We start from the raw sequence: 18330 nt of genomic DNA on the forward strand, positions 1-18330 counted from the left end.
AATCACATTTTAACTCGGCTTCACACCCAGAGTGCTTACAAAAACTCCAACTGTTATAGCCTCTCAGCTCTGCACAATCTGCAATCAATTGCCAGAGGCAAAATTAATAGATGTTAATGGCCATTTGTATTTGAGGCAAAGGGGACAAAATTGGCCAGAGAAAGCTATTAATTATATGCAGAGGGACTGAGAAAGGAGGGCTGGAGACGGGCTGCTTTGGGGCTCAATGAGGCCTGTGCCCTGCGTGGTTCACATGGGTTTCCGCTGGGTGCATTGTGAAAGGCCTGAGCAGGGGGGCTTTTGTGTGGCTCCTGAGCCACGATTGTTCCTTCTCAAAAGGGTGACATCTGTCCAGGGTTTCCGAGACTCTGATCCACCCCATTAGCCTCCATCCTCTCTCAACAACTTATTGCATTTGTAACTGACAAATGAGACAAGGAGAGGCACTCGAGACATGTCAAGCCGCGAGATCAATGCCTGCTTGCCTTGATCTGTGTCTGCTTCATTAAGACACCTTCAGAAACTAGTTCAGATTCCCGAGTTCTCTTTCTATCCATAAAATAGAAATGAGTGCTGGATCAAGCATCAATTTAAGATTTCACTGACAAGCTCTTTATGATCACTCAATTTCAATTTCTTTCTATTATTATCCTCACTTGTGAGGAACATCCTTATAAAGCTAATTAAAGGATATTTCTTACTAGAGAAGATAATAATCATTTGATACAACAATAAGGGTTAATAATAGAACTATAATGCTGCTAATGATAATAATAATAGGCTAATAATGACATTTATTATTAGGCTATTATTATTATTAGTTGCTTTGCTTACTATTTGTAGGCTTTAATTCTAATTCGTTTTTTATTTGAATGCACCACAAAATAAATAAAAGATCATTCGAATATGCATTAGAATATTTTAAAATATTTAATGTAATTAGGACTAACATAATAAAAAAATATATTATTTTAAACAAAATATTTGAATAATTATGAACGCAAATAACTAGACCTATTTCTATTAAAATAGATAAGCTACGTTTCATATATATAAAAAGTAATAAATATCGTGACGAATTCATTTATAGAGATAGTAAATGTGTTTTCTTTTACACTATAGAACACATTTATGAAACCCTTTCACGTGTTCAAAAAAAAAAAAACTAATAATAATAATAGAAAGAAATAACAAATAAAAAATAGTAATCATAATGCAATGCAATTAAATAAATTGTAGCCTAATGCACAGCATAACCTGATCATGACATCAGAAAAAAAGGTTTCGCCTGTCTCATTTTTAATTTAGGTCTACCCTGGCTTTATAGATTTAGTTTTGTTGTGGTTGAACTCTTTCTGGTCAAATCCTGAATTTCTTTACACGACACAAAATGGCTCGGCGATCTGCGCATGCGCACCGCACCTCGCTGTCGGAGCGCCGCAGGTAGAAGGTGGTTCATGACAATCCTCGGCGCACAAGCTGACGGATCATCGATCATCAGAGCTCGCAGCTAATGCATCGGAGGAGCTGATGCCTGCTTCAGATGACACAGCTGACGGTGCACGAGTTTTGCTCTGATCAGGACATGAATGAGATTGAATTCATTTGAACAGAGCCTAATTTGCTATTGGAAGTGTATTGCATGCTAAGAAATTGAAGGAACCAAAGGAAACGTATGAAGTTATGGATTGTAGATGGACTATATAAATATTATATTTTTTGACTCATCGCTTTCAGAGTGACAGGCTACTTGTTGACTGTTTTATTTTATTTTATTGACTGAGTATTTTTTTTTAATAACCCTCACAATGTTCCAGCACAATAAGAAGTGCTTCACCATTGAATCTCTTGTTGGTAAAGACTCCAATTCCTCAAGTGCCGCCGCGGACGAGCCCATCAGACCCACTGCTCTGAGGTTTACTGAATCCATGCATCCTTCTCCCTTCGGGAGCTGCTTCCAGAACTCAGGCAGGACATTGTACAGCAGCAGCCCCGAGATGATGTTCACAGATCCGGCCACTCACTCTCTGAGGCACCTCCAGATCCCCACACAGCCCTTCTTCAGCCCCCATCAGAGGGAAACCTTGAACTTCTACCCGTGGGTGCTGAGGAACAGATATCTGGGACATCGATTCCAAGGTGAGGATCTGTGCTCAGTTATGTTGCCGACGAGGATGCAGAGAAAATATCCAAATATTGAAAACAGTGCAGGCCTATGAAGTTAAAAACAGCTTGACCTCTTCATGCATTAAAATAAAAGCAACAAACACGAACAGATTTTAAGTAGCTTATGAGCATGCTTTCAGCACTTCAAAGGTATTGTATTGATTTCAGTGTTTTATTTCAATAGGCCTGTTATTTAATATATATATATATATATTATATAGGCTATAGTGATGCGCACGGGAGAAGTCATTAATACCTTAACATTGTGCTTTATTAACGTTGTACTGAATATTTAAATTTTTTTATCGATTTTATCGAAAATATTCAAAATGATGAGAAAATTACGCCGTGCAATTGAGATTTCTGTTATTAATAAATTGACTGTAAATTGTTTAAAGCGCTTTTTTTTTTACCTCTTTAACCAATAAACACGACTTGCAAAATAACAATCGTTATATTACGAAAGACCGCTGCTTTATTTTGATTATTACATATTTAGGCAATATATATTATTATTATTTTTGTTCTGTTTGAATTATTCTCAGTCCTCAGTGTACAATATTATTATAATAAATAATGGATTGTTAAAACATTATCGCAGTTGCAATAATTGTTAAGTATAAATTGATAATAGCCTACAGATATTTACCTGCTTTTATTAATTAAGCTTTACTTTAAACATAGTTCAGCCGTTTAAATGTTACTTTTAATAGAATCATGTAAACATCTGATCTAATTTTAATTCTAACGAAGGACCCACATTGTACTGTTATGCACTGTATTTCTACATCGTTTTTTAAAAAGTTGGATATACATAAATTATTATGATAATTTAATTATTTGGAGGGGACAAAAATGAATTACTATTACATGTTGAAATTGGTATGAGGTCAATTTGCTGCATGCAACTACTCTCTTTTATGTTTGTTATTATATTTTCTTGTTATTATTAGGATCATGAACATTTACAGCTCTTAAAATTATACTGTAATAAAAGCAAACATTTATAATACTGTTAAGGACATATGTTAGTGTTTTAAGCAATTATTTGCACAAGCACATACTTTTATGGATTTATTCTGGAAAATCTGCCTTATGTTCTTTTAAGAGTTTAATTATTAATTTGATTTAAATTTAGTAGCCTAAATTAGGCTACTTCAAGCTTCTTTAAATTGTAGCATATACTATTATAGATTTGATAGTCCTGTTTGCAGAGTCCTTAAAAAGTGTAATCGATACTGGGAGGTCTTATTTACCAGGCAATTTGTTAAAGCAGCTATCAGTAGCTCTGGCCGGTCTGTGAGGGTCCTGAGCTGCTCCACAGCCCTCGAGGGCATTGCTCAGGTAATCGGTGGAAGTCAGAGGTTGTTGTCACTATTACTCACTTCAGGGGTTCAGATAGAGCTTCTTTGTTTACACACAGAGCCGATCCACTCACTGATGGTGTCCAATAACTTAGAAAACTACTGTTTAGACAAGACTAAATGCAGCCGTGGGGATTGGGTGGGAAAGGATGGCCTAATGTGTTCATGGGTTTTAACTCTGCCACTTCCTGAATGAGAAAAGAGATGCGTCCATGTCCTCGGATCCGTCATGCGGGACAAGATAAACAGGATCCCAGAGCGGCCTGCTGTTGTACATGAGCAGGGGTTAGTGTTATGGGTATGTTTCACAGACTGTGACAGTGCCACACTGATGCACTTTTCTGAGATTTGTGTGCGATCAGGTTACAATACAAATCTTCCAGAGGTACAAACACCGTCATCAGCAGACTCTTTCATTTTTAGAGGCTGCATTCCAACGCATAATGTAGTAAACATTATGATCATATCAGTTAAGAACTATACATGCACTATATATAATTATATAACCCTAATAATAACTGTATATTGAAAAGATGAAAAAATATTTAAAAAAAGGATTATTGTCTGAGATTAATTTGTTTCTTCAAATTTCTTGATTTTTTTTTTATTCCTATTAAAAATCTAATTATAAAATATAATTTGATAGGTTTGATAGTCATGTTCTTCTTCAAAAAGAGTAATCAAGCTGGGAATATATATATATATATATATATATGTGTGTGTGTGTGTGTGTGTGTATACCTATATACACACACACACACACATATATATATATATATATATATATATACATACATATGTGTGTAAAGATGTATATATAGACGTATATGTATATACATGTATATAGGCTATAGATGTATTAACAGTGGTAAGTAAACAGTAAGTTTTTACGTATTATACATATTATAATATAATTTTACGTAATTTTCTTCAAAATTTTGAAAAAATAAAAGGTTTATTTTGAGATGAGCTAAAAAAAAATTTAGAGGCTTCATAGCATAATGTAATAAATAATGTAATATAGTAATATATATATATATATATATTCACGTAACACACACACAGCAAGAGACATTAACAAAGTGTCATATGCAGACTTTTAACACTGTTGAATATAATTTTTTACAGGCCTTATGCAAAAGTATAATGTAATAGAATAATATAACAATGTAATAATAATAAAATAAAAATCATACTAGCATTAAAGTCGTGTGTGTGTGTGCTTATCAAGACTGAAAAATTAGAGGAAGGCAGCGTCACAGGAACACATTCTGTAGGAGAGACCAAAGGGTCCAGTCTCTTTCTTTCCCACTATAGGCCACCCTTCTCCCTGCCTCTAATGAGAACAGCACTGACAAGACCAAGCTTGTTTGTGCCAAGGGAATGATAGTAAAGCTGATCTGGGTGCCATCTGGTTCCCTTTTCCTCATGTTGGGGGCTTTCTTGCCGTGGATAGGCCAGTGTGTGTTTGAGTCCAAAGCCCCGGAGGGTCTCCCAGCTCTTCAGGAGGCTCGAGTCTCCGTCAGTGTTCTGGCCTGCCAGTCTGATCCACCACCTCTCTCTCGAGAGACGCCGAGGTGATGCCACACATGCTGATGATGCCAGACCGAGCGCACACTTTGATGCAAAAGTTTCGAAAAGTTGCCACCGAGCTGGGTTTCGGTTGGTTGGCGCTCAGCGCACCTTGAGGAAGGTTTAAGGAGGGCTTTTCAACACCTTCAAACCGCGGAGAACTCATTATTTACATTCTTGCACCCGGCTCCCCTCATTTTTGCATGGAGGTATCTCCATTGTTTTTGCCTGTGGTGTTCAAAGCGTTTTCAGCACGCCAGCTGAAAGCAGTTGTCAATGACAGTGCTGTGACAGAAAATGTGCACCTTTTAGTAAAATAGAAGTAAAGGTCGTACATTATTAGGACCTTTGGAAAGCCTCTGGTAATGAAGGCTTGCATCGTTCCGTGCATGCAAACAAACACCCTATATGTTGCAATTGGCCAAAAATGTGTTGTTTTTTTCGCATTGGGATGCGTGTAGACGACATATTATTTTTAAGCAGGATCTGCTGTGGTTGAGGCTGAGAGTTGAAGTTGCTTCTGTGTGATGGCTTAACGCTCCTCTGAAAGGAGTCAGTTCAAAGCTATTGTCTGCAGATAAAGGGTTGGTTTCGGAGTTTTTAAAGAGACTTAAAGTCTGAACAGCCTTATGCTAATCCGCTTTTCATCTTCTGGTGATGCCATTAGTGAGCTATTGTGCTCAGAATTGGTACATCACTGTGCATTCTTTGATGATCAGTGTTAAAATTGAATGGCTTCTGTGTAAATTTAACTCTTATGGCTTACTCTTTGGATTTGGGTTAAATTAGTTTATCTAAATTTGTGGTTAGAGGATTTAGTCGCCTTTTGGAACTGTGAAAGTATGTCTGGATGACTGAATATATTTCATAACTTCCATTTGATATGTTAATATACTTGTAGCAATTGCAGTTGACGGCCTTTGTGGCCTACCAGCCGCATTCATGACTCCAGCCGATGCTCAGAAACAGTCGTTATATCGAAGCAAACATCTTTTTGAGACGTTTGCATGTTACCGATGTACATTTGCGGTTGCACACCTGATGCGAACGTTGAAACATTTTGGTTATTTTTTCATTGACAAAAGATCATGGTCTGTCACTTCTGCGTGCTTCACAATCCTCCCAGTAACCGCTCCGCGAGAATATTTTGTTTATACGTGATTGCGGTCATCATCTTTCTGAAGATTCTTTCAAGCATAGCTCTCCAAACACTAAAGTGGTCACGTAAATTACCCATCCATTTGTTTATGAAAAATGTTTTTCTCTCTTTGTGTGTTTGCAATAAACGGCATTGGGACTCTGCCCTCCAGATGTTGTCTGGGGTCGCGCGAAGATCACGTTCGGCCTGACGCTGATGGAGATGAAATTTTACTATTCCCTCATGTTGAATATAATCAACCCAAATGTAAGGGATTTAGATTTGCTTAACTGACAATTAGCATATTCATCACAATTGTTTTACATCTTTTCAGCCACGGATGTCTATTTATATTTTAGCAGCAATATTTCAAAGCCTTGCATTTGTATGAAAATCAGGATAATGCCACATTATGAGGGCAGAAGGTTAAAGACTCGTCTGTGAATGCACGGAAACGTTGAGTGATGCGGTGTGAACACACTTTCCATCAGCCGTGTCTGGAACAGACCTGGAATTATTCAAATCGACTCATGTGGCTCAATTAAGACATGCAATCCTGCACCTAATGTCTGCATTGCTGTGCCTATGTAAAGCACTTATTTTGTATAAAAGCATACAGAGTCTTTGGATAATACATCTGCTAAATGAAGACATGTTGATGTAATGGTTGCCGTAAGACAGATATTTTAATACTCTAACATAATTTTATGAATGCACATGTAATGCCATACAAGTGTGGAATTCAAATTTCAAAAGCAATACAATGATGTCTTTGTGATATCAGCAGAAGGTTACTAAAAATGACAAACACAAAAAAATTATTTTGACACTTAAGTCACTATTAAAAATCTTTAAAAGGTTTGCATGTGTGAGATTTATTTTTTTTACATTTTAGTATTTTTTAAAACCCCAGTACCTGTCCACTTCCTAATTATTATTTCTCAATTTGTTTTTATATATATATTTTTTTTAAATTATATTTTCTGTTTTTAAGCATTTTTGTAAAGTACATGATTATTTATTTAAAATCCTACTATAAAATTGTACACTTCCAACATGTACTTTTTAGTTCTCTATTTTTAGTTAAAATTTTTAAAGAGATTTTTAGGTTTTTATTTATTTATTTAAAATCCTTATAAAATTGTACACATCCCAATTAAGATGCACACTTTATTTCTCTATTTTTTTTCAAAGAAACCCTTACATTTTGATTTAGTCAAAATTCCTATAAAATGATCTACTTCCTAATTAACATGCATCTTTATTTCTCTATTTTGTATTTTTATTTTTGAAAGAAATTTTAAAAACACACTATGAAAAAATCCAATAACTAATTAACTTGCACTCTTTACTTCTTACTATTACTAATACTCTTGCTATTTTTTAGGATTTCTTCCAATTATTTTAAAATATTTATTTAAAATACAACTATAAAATTATCGACTTCCTAATTAACATGTTCTCTTTACTTGTTGTCTCCAGGTGACGACGGTAGCCCGGAAAACCTGCTGCTACACGGACCTTTCTCTCGCAAGCCCAAGCGCATCCGCACGGCCTTCTCCCCGTCGCAGCTGCTCCGGCTGGAACGTGCCTTTGAGAAGAACCATTACGTGGTGGGAGCCGAGCGGAAGCAGTTAGCCAACGGGCTGTGCCTGACAGAGACGCAGGTGAGCAGATAGAGACATCAGGGTCCATCCCTCCAGCGAACACGGCTGCATTCCACCACACACAAACACACACACACACGGGACGTGAACACACATTTACTCATCTAGTTTCCTCACAGGACGGAAGTAATTCATCATTCCTCGCCTTGGGATAGGCCATATAAATTCCAAAGCATGTATGCAACACTCAATAATTGGTTATTTTCACAGTCGTCTGTACATACTTATTTGTGTAGGATTGTTAGGCTTGAGCAATACCTGGGGTCCAACAGTCTGAGGCACTTTTGAAAACCTGGAATTTAAAATCTGAACATAAAATAAGAAACATAAAATGTGACATAAAATAAGAAATACGTTATATTCTTCACTGGTGGTTTTAGACTTTTAGACACCTGCTGTGAATCTTTTAAAACAAAACTCAACTTTTAATCTTTGAAATGAGATATTTTGTTTTTTAAATACTGTTTTATCCATATTTTGCTACATTCAAACTGTCATACTGATAATATAATCTGTAATTATTTTTAATTACAAAAATGCAAGACATTTCAGACTTTCAGACACCTGCTGTGAATCTTTTAAATGAGTTATTTTGTTTTTACATCTACTTATTTTAGATGTTTTTAACACCGTTTTAAATGTTCATTTTTAATTAAACTTTATTTCCAAAATTTTAAGATGATAATAAAATTTTGAATTGTTTTTAATTATAAAAATGCAAAACAGAAGCATTTTCTCTGATGGTTTAAGACAACTGGCCACTTGCTCTGAATGAGTTATTTAGTTTTATTAGTTATTTTGGATGTTTTAACACACTGTATTCTGATGCATTTTTTAAATTAAGAATGCTAATTTTTAATAAAACTTTTATTTCGAATGCTTTTAAACATACTGTTTTAAAAACTCACATAGTATATATATGTTTTCACATATTGAGATTGTAAAATGAAACATGATTTCCTCACCAGATTGAGAGATTACGTCAACAGTCATATTTCAAATGAGCAGCAGGCATAAGCATGTTTTTAAATATGGCATAATAATATACCGTGAAAGTATTTTAATAGCTAACACAGTACGGGCGAGATTTGCTTCCCAGTTTATTTTTGAATCAAAAAAGAATAAAAACACGCATTTAAAAAAATATTACTAAGTAAGTGTTATAAAAATGGCCTCTCTTTGTCACTCTTGTTAAGGTGAAAGTCTGGTTCCAGAACAGAAGGACCAAACACAAGAGACAGAAGCTGGAGGAAGAGTCGCCGGACTCGCAGCAGAAGAGGAAAGGTAGTCAGCACGTGAGCCGCTGGAGGGTGGCCACTCAGCAGGGCAGCTCTGAGGACATTGACGTCATTTCAGAAGACTGATATCACACGGCTAATAAACATCAGTCATGCTGATGGATCCCTGCCACATACACAAAAAAGCAAGACATTCTTCAGACTTTGTCATGAATTGAACTCGGCTTGTAAACTAAGGAACTGAGTCACAGTCGGCTCATCATGCACAGCTGAACAAAGACTCGACTGGAAGACTTCTGTATGCAATACACATGGACCTCTTTGTTTTGGATCACGTTCCATCTCAGAGCAATGAAGACTTTTTGTATGCTTTCTTTTGTTACACTTCTCTCTTGCTCCTTTGTTATCAGTCAGAACATTTCCATTATAAAGTAGTATATCGGACGGGAAAGGTAATAAAACCACTTTAATGAATAGATTGATAAATGTTCGTAGTGTTCAATTGCTTTAGACGTTCAACGGCCACAGTCTAATAGGTCTATCCAGTGTGTGAATCAAATATCACTCATAGATGTACTTCTGAAAAACTGGAGGTTTGTATTTGACAAAATGTCATTAGTTTATGAACCGGGCAAATTTAAAGCGGTGAAAAATACCCTCGCGGTCTTTCTAGAAAATCACTAGCGCAGTTTCACATTAGAAATGGTTCTATTTATTCTGAACGAGTGGACTTTTCTATGCATTTGAGCTCCAAACCCAAAATTTGATTTTGCGTTTTACATCCGGGTTAAAGCTTACAAAAGATTTTGCTTGTATTGCGTGAGAATTATTATTTTTTTAATGGCTCTTGAACTGATGTCAAATATCAGTGAACTAGAGAAGCTTAGAAAATGCTTGAATTTCTTTCTTTGCTCAATTAAAATAGAAAAAAAAAAAATTCTCAGTCTAACCTCCAAGACCCAGAATGGTTTGTAGCACTTCATAGCAGATTGTTTCTTTACTGGGTATCCTTTAAGGTGAAAAGCACTGTAATCCCATCTGTTCGTCTTCATTGTTCAGGCATTTTTTTGTTATGTGCTTGTTAAACTTTTTTTCTGCAGACTATTAGATAATAAAACTTTAACTTAATGTCTGTTTGGAAATGATTTATTCCTTTGTTCCATTATTGTTTTTATTACTATTATGTTACATCGAATAGATTTGATTAAAGCATAAGTTTTAATATAAGTTGCTTTTGTATACCTGAGCAACTGCAGCTTAATTAATTCAGTTACGCAAAGCAGACGGGTATCCCTACTCAGAAAGACTCCCAATAATAGTGTATTTACATGCTCACACAACATATAAGTGCTTGAACGTGAACGGATTTCCATGTGCAAACATTCAGCTGAAACTGGAGCAAATCAGTACAGTCTTTCACTTCTGAATATGTTTCTGAATTTTTGTAGCATTTAACCGTTCACTTATGTGCATCTGATCATGTGCTTGCTCATTTAAATTTACATATATACACATATATGTTTCAGTAAGCTGGAAATGCATCCATGTCACCTTTGTGTGCTGTAATTTACACCTGCTGATCCTTAAGGCCTAGAGTGACAGAAATGAATTAAATCTGCTTCTCTGCATCACCTCAGTACACACAGACGTTAATACAAGCCTCATTATCAGTCGCAATGCCTATAAACTGTGAAAGATAATATAAGAACAATCTATTCATATTCTCTTTAATTAATGGAAAAGTCTCCAGGATAAAAACATACGCCGCAACACTTCAGAAAGCTTAATTTAAACTCAAACACCCACTACATGAAACACACCACCACTCATTATAGTGTAAACAAAGGCTGTTTCTATCATACCCATTATGTTTGAGATAGCCAGGTATTTAGGTATGTGAAGCGAAATGAAATTACAAACAATGACCCCGTAATAAATTGTGTGTGGGTAGAGTCAAACTTCACTAATGCAACGTATAACCAGCGAAGTCACAGTGTTTGTGTATGCAAAATGACCACTCTCTGTCTGCATGAGTAATGATGGCATAGACAGGACGTTATCTCTGTCAAGCACATGATGATAAATAGGAGACTCTGAAGACAGCAAGAGTGATTTCAACACAGATCTGATGCAACATATGGCCTAATACCCAGTGCAAGAAGAAATTGTGTAAAATAGTTTAGACTGACTAATATGCTGGAGTCACTGTATATCAGCCATTCTGCCTCCGAATATTCCTCTGTGTCAAAGCACACAAACGCTCATTAATCTTATGAGGGCTATATTACTTACAAATATTTCCGACTAGCTACCTGCCCCCATGTGTTGCCATGGATATGAAGAGGTGTAAACAAAAGAACAGATGGTTGAAAGCATGTAGGTGTAGAGAGCAGTCTGTGATGTTTCCCAACTATGTTAAGTGAAATAATTCATCTAACTTACAGTAATTTGATCTGGACCGATGCCAAGCGTGGAGTGGGCCACCGATTTGGCTTCATCGAGTTAATCAAAACTAGTTCTGCTGCCTGCAAACCGAGTCTGTCCATGAGAACTATGATAGAGATAACTCATAATTGGTCTTTGTTTTCTAGAAAGAATTTTCACTCAGAAATTGCTTGCTGATTTTTACAATTAGAAAGAAATGGCAAGTAATGCATTGAATTAAACATCAAATTTTGAGGTACGAAGACTGAAATAGTAATTTCTTATGAAACATAATCCAATAATTTTTTTATTTACAACTTCGAAAAAACATGCATTGTTGAAACTTTAGTCATTGTGTTTAAATCTCTTTCCTATTCATTTTGAATGCAAAATTGGTCATTGAGTGCATTTACTAAAATAAGACATTTGAGAAATAAATATACAGCAGGTATTTTTTTTATGAATTTGCAGCACTTCCATAAATTTGGATAACTTTTATCATTTGTACACTGTAAAAAAATATATTTTTCAACATAATACAAAGACAACAACAAAAATACTATATCAGTTTTAATTCTTGAAAATTGGACATAATTGAGTATGTTGCTTGGTGTTTCTTTGTGAAATTTACAAGCAGTTTCTTAGTGAAACCTGTTTTATTTTATAAACTTTTATTGCAGTTTGGTGATACTTTAATAAATAAATAAATAAATATTAACAATAAAACATTCATCAAAAATATTGAAAAAATTTATTTTGTATTTTTATTTATTTATTTATAAATAAATAAAAAATTTATTTATAACAATAGTTTTCAAAGTTGTGAAAAAAAGTGGTTATTTTCTCTCTCAATATCTCTTTCTGCTTCAAAATTTTATATTGAATTCAGTGTGTTACTGATGTTTCTTTGTAAATGTTCACTAGCAATTTCAGTTTTTTTTTCTGGACCTATTTTTTTTTTTTCAGTGTGGAAGATAAAATTGATAGTCATTTACTGAATATGTTATTGATTTTGAAACAATTTCTTTATAAGCTGGTGTTCTATTTAAATCTTCATCTCCGTTGGTTAAAAAACACCCTTATCTAGTTGTTTATCTATCTACCAGTGACTCATTTGCCTCATTTGTGGTTGTATCAACTGCAGCTGAGTAATTACCATGTGTTTAGAGGGTGAGAACATACAGTACCTCAGCGAGGCTATAAACATTGTCACTGTTCAGTGTTGTATGTGTTTTTAATTAAGTATTCATAAAATTATCCGATAACTGCGCAAATGATTAAACTAAACAACATGCTGCTATTATGGGTTGTCATGATTATAACAGCCAATGGAAAACAAAAACCAGATGGAAGGTGTATTACTTTTCCAAAGCAGAATTATTTGGGATATGATGGACAAAAGGCATCCTTGTACATCCTTGTGTCTAGATGACAGGATAATAATTTGGTATGTGGGTGGGTAAGCTGGAATTGGGGATGTTTGGACGTGAGAAGGAGGAAGTACATATGCGTTTGAGTCTATTGTGCAACGTAGAGTATGGGAGGGACAATGTCACACATATTTTTTGAAAATTACTCTTTTTTTTTTCCCAATCTTTTTTTTAGGCGGTGGGGGGTTATATGTGCTGCATGTGATGATACCATGACAAGAAGCAGTGTGATTTACAACACAAATGATATGATAATTGCAGGCTGGCAACTTTCAGGAGCTAGTTAGCCAGTTTTATGGACTGGAAGAGCTTGTTTCCTCTGCTGCCACCTGTTTGGTCTGCACCGATTGGCTGCGGGGCACTTGAGAAAAGGAAAGCAGCCACCCAATTATAGGGTACTTCCAGTCAAGTCTAGAAGAGTAATTGATTGGTTTTTGTGAATCAGTGTTAGGAGCTCTAATTAATGCACAATGACTGTTACCGATCCAAGATCCATGCACTAAACCGAAGACGCTCATCAACGGTCACATCGATCTTTCAAAAGTAAATTGCTTTTGACATTGTGCTTTCGCAACAATATTTTGATTGGCGAGGCTTTCTTGTGTACCCAAAACAGTCAGTGAGAGTTTCTGTTTTGATTGCAAATATTTAAATTATTGCAGACATGCCGCTTTGCTTCTTTGAAAACATACCAGCCTCTTTTGTGAGTGTCTGTGTGTTTGTAAAACACACAGACAGAGTAATTACACAGAAACATCAGTTAATAGTGTGTTGCGTGGACAAAGACAGCGAGGGAGTCATTCATATGCAATACTTCTTTGCAGATAGAAATCTACCTTGTCTTTCACATCTCAGAGCTGATGACACCTTTGTTCATCAATCAAAGCTCTTGTTTGTGTGATATTTAACATTTAATAATAACAATTTTGTATTAAATATTGTATAAAAGTAATATCAAACTAGCAATCATAACGTAGTTTAAAGGAATAGTTATGCTGAAATTGTACTCGCTCTTAGGGCATCCAAGATGTAGATGAGTTTGTTTCTTCATCAGAACAGATTTGGAGAAATATAGCAGTACTTGCTCACTAATGGATCCTCTGCAGTGAATGGGTGCCGTCAGAATGAGAGTCCTACAGCTGACAAGAGGTTTCTAACTTAAAATGATTGCTTCTGGCTAAAATACGACTAAAAGTCCTAGTCGTCTCATCTGAATCAGGAGAGAAATATGCACAAATCGAGCATGCGAAAAAGTGGATTTTGATGTGAGAGGAAAACAAGGGATGGACTTTTTCCACTGGAGAAAGCATTATTAGGGATTATGAACTCATATTTTTACCAGATGTGATGGTTTAAAGGGGTCATGTGATGCTTTTTTAAAGACCATTATTTTGTGTATTTGGTGTAACTGAATATGTTGACATGCTTTAATGATCAAAAAACACATTATTTTTCAAATACTGTACATTACTGTAAGTCCTCTATGCCCCGCCTCTCTCAAACGCGTTGTTTTATACAAAGTCCCTCCTTCCAACAAACGCAGTCTGCTCTGATTGGCCAACTGGCACAGTGCATTGTGATTGGCCGAACACCACAAGCCGCGTCGGAAATGTAACGCCCCTTTCCATCACGAGCTTTAGCTTTCAAAATAAATGTAAAGACAGTTAATAGTGGCCTTAATTTTACCATCAGTTCAAGCCTGTGTCGGGGAACAGACAGACACTGATGCTAGTATGTCTTTGCAAACAACCCGCGATTAAGACGATTTCTGATGGACTGTGCACTCCGCTGTGATGTGAGACACTCAATATTTCCACATCGTGATGTAGACATGTGGGGGCGTGTTTGAATGAGCCGTTTTAAGGGGCGTGGCAGAATCTTAACTTTTATAAAGAATATCTCTTTGGTATTGAGACTTTAGTCTTTGCAACTTCAGGGATCTTATCTATGCACAATCAGCTTGTAACACTCCAAACAGAAAGGAAAACTTGAAATCGCATCATATGACCCCTTTAATGTTAAAACATCTTAATGATGGATTTGTTAAACATGCAGATATTCGCTTCACAAGTTGTTAACTGATGGACTGGAGTGGTGTGGATTATTGTGATGTTTTAATCAGCTGTTTAGGCTCTCATTCTGACGGCACCCATTCACTGCAGAGGATCAATTAGTGAGCAAGTTATTCATAATGCTGTATCGTTTTCCTGGCCCCATTTCTCTCGCCTTGCATTTTTTGTCTTTTTCATAGATACACAGTGGGTTTTCTGATGTGTGAGCTGTTGCTCGTTTGCTTCATGCGGTTCATGTAGAAAACTCGACGCTTGATTCCTTGCAAACAGCTTGAGACACTCCGACGTGTGTGTTAAAAACAGAAAAAGCAGGCCCAGCAGATGACTTTGACTGACAGCTGATAGAATGACACTTACGGCGTTTTGCTTATACCAGAAACAGTTTTGCATTGCTTTCACACAGACCTGTGACTAATTAAGTTAATCGACTTGTAGCCAAAGACGATTGTGCATGCTCAACGTGTGTAAAAATACTGCAATTCTACAGTATCATATCACGCCGATGATTAATAAACATTGATGAGCGCATTTCTTTCCCTGCCAACGCCTCTCCTCCCGGCTCATAAAACTGACGCGCGTCCCCATTGGCACTCACCAGACAGCGCGAATCAACACCCGACAGCAGGTTTTCTCCAATGTGATCACGCATCCCCTATTTGTGTTCTAGCACATTACTATTTAAGGGGCCCAGTCTGGTTCTGGGTGCAGAATTATGATGAAAAGCGGTGCATCAGCATCACGGGCATCCGGTTGCTGTGACTATATTTATCAATCCCTATATTTACGCATGACAGTAAGGAGACTGACCACTGACAGTCACATCAGACCGAGTGAGATGAGAAATTTACACCACATCAGCAGCTTACACTTCTCTCTGAAGGTCATCATATGCTGAAAAATGTTGTGAGATAAAAAAAAAAAGTTCATGTGTTGTGTGCCCCCACAAGGCCATCAATAAGGCCCTGAAAATATGCCTACTGTAAATACAGAAATGTATTGCTTTTGACTGAATAATAATAATAATAATAATTAATTATTATTATAACTTCAAGATGTTGTATTTTTTTTTGACTGAACTAAAGCATAAAAATACCATGTTTGCAGATATTTAGGAAACATGCTTATACATTCTTTTCTTCAAAAAACATTGTTACAGCCAGTAATTCTACTTTGAAATGTGCATTCCGTGTCAGAATATCTGTTTTTGTTTTTGTCCATGTGATTCCGCCCATGCCAATTTACCCAATAGTATTTCAACACCCCGGGTTGCCAGTCGGCGGACAACACAGCAAACTTCAGCCATGAAATCCAGCAAATTCGTCATGAATTGGTCATGAAATCTCGACCAAAAAAAAATATTTTATAGGCTTTATGACCAGATAAGGCAGATAAATAACCTTCCTTTGTCAATTGGGCTTGTTCCAGTTGCTTGTCCTCAATCCAGTTGCTTGTTGGGCTTGTCCTCAATCTGGCAACCTGCGTAAACTTCTAGTCTGTGGAGGAGATGGCTGGAAACAATGCTTTCCAAAATGTTGAATTTGGACTACAGCCCTCATTTTGACCGTTAGATGTCAATATTAGCCGCTGCATCTTTAATATTGTGTTGGATATCTTTAACATTATTGCCTACTTAAACTTCGGCCTCATGCTGCATCAAGACCACCAGACCGTGCAAAGATTTTTCAACAAAGCATATAAAAGAAAAAGCCATAAAATAAGTGGGCTACCATACAGGGGCGTCATGCATTCATTATTTTTGAGGGGGCACGAGTTGGGTGGGGGTGGGGGGGGTCGTCATGTGATACACAGCAGCCACAACAGCACTTATGTTTTACTTTTTCTTTTTTACTTTTTATTCAAAACATTCCCAAACGCATTAACTGTATCATAAAACATCTTGATTCTCACCTTCATAGATTATGTTGATAGTGGGTGATGGTCAAAGTAATAATGTAATCTATTAACTATGCACAAAACCTGTCTGTTTATGGGTGTCATGCCATAGCATAGGCTATTTTTAATACGACTGACTTTATATTTAATGTGAATTTAACATTGAAACTTAATGTGAATGAAAGTTAGGCTACTACTTTCATTGTAGCTATAGAAAGAGAGCAAAGAGCATTTACATTATCAAAGCACATTTTGAAGTCTAGGCTAGTTCAAGCACTCTCAAAAACTCCCATTAAAATCAATGAAGCAGTTTACATTACGAAATTAATATCTTTCAGATTCGTACACACATTTTCACTTTGTTGTAGAGAATTCACCAGAAAGAGGTATTCAGTCAGAGAACAAGTGAAGATTTTTAGCGATGACTCATCTGAACGCCTCTGATTGGTCCTTGCATTCCTAAGCTCAACAGAATCGTATCTGATTGGTTATAATGTGCAGCGCTGTAAAAACACCTCTGTCTCTGGCTAGATTTGTTTTGAAAGGGGGATTCTCAAGAGGTCATCAGTGAGAGTTGTCGTTAAGGACTGTCCGTGTTAATTGCTATCCTGTTGACTAGTTCAAACAACTGTTTATTGTAGCAACAGTCTAGTCGCCAAACTTCTGTGTTTATGGACGTGACCTGAAGACCAAACATGGAAGTCACCGCGAAATGTAAATGAATAGATTTTCCGTAGTAAATTTGACAGATTTGAGCACTATGTTTTGAACTTCCCCAATTTCATTATTTTTTGGCCAAAAATCTAGCAGCTTTAATATTATTATAGTCAGTGGGCTACTATAATTATGTTATTATATTAAAAATATTAATATAAAAAGCAGAGCACTACAGAGCGCGTTCTGTGACAAGTGATGTTGATTTAAATGTATAGAAAAATGTGTTTCATACTTCACATTCTCATTACATTTTCAGTCTCTGAATAGGCCTATACATATTTCCATATGATAAAGTATGCAAAAAGCAGTATAGGCCTATGTCAGCTGAGGAAGCTGTCCAAAGACCTAGTATTCACGATATAACCTTTGTCCTATTCCATTGTCACAGGATCTAAAAAAGCTTAAAGCAATATATATACTGTATGTATATCAATATCTATCAAGAAACATCAATATCAATCATGCCACATGGCGAATGTAGAATAGAGTGTACTTCATCAAGTGTTCAGAAGTTAATTCTGTGCATACTCATGAAAGTACATGTTTTTTGCACATAGTAATTATCCCCTTCCCCCTTTTCTTAAAGATGAGCTGAAAAAAATGATTAAATTAATTGCAGTTATTTTAATAATTTTATATGTAATAATAT

At 36.0% G+C, this 18330-nt stretch overlaps 1 protein-coding gene across 1 annotated transcript; it reads left to right on the forward strand.

Moving 5' to 3' along the window:
- The first annotated feature begins 1472 nt into the window (after positions 1–1472).
- Positions 1473–10271, forward strand: LOC306883100 (homeobox protein EMX1-like). Its single transcript, XM_079438194.1, has 3 exons — positions 1473–2139; positions 7723–7907; positions 9104–10271. The coding sequence occupies exons 1-3, from the start codon at positions 1809–1811 to the stop codon at positions 9269–9271; spliced, it is 684 nt and encodes a 227-aa protein (XP_079294320.1). The 5' UTR covers positions 1473–1808; the 3' UTR covers positions 9272–10271.
- The last annotated feature ends 8059 nt before the right edge of the window (positions 10272–18330 follow it).

The sequence above is a fragment of the Barbus barbus genome (assembly GCF_936440315.1).
Source record: "Barbus barbus genome assembly, chromosome: 17".
Lineage (NCBI taxonomy): Eukaryota > Metazoa > Chordata > Actinopteri > Cypriniformes > Cyprinidae > Barbus > Barbus barbus.

Coding starts and splice junctions, on each gene's coding strand:
- LOC306883100 (XM_079438194.1), top strand. CDS start 1,809: ATGTTCCAGCACAATAAGAAGTGCTTCACCATTGAATCTCTTGTTGGT. Junction 2,140..7,722: donor TCTGGGACATCGATTCCAAG/GTGAGGATCTGT, acceptor TGTTGTCTCCAG/GTGACGACGGTAGCCCGGAA. Junction 7,908..9,103: donor TGTGCCTGACAGAGACGCAG/GTGAGCAGATAG, acceptor ACTCTTGTTAAG/GTGAAAGTCTGGTTCCAGAA.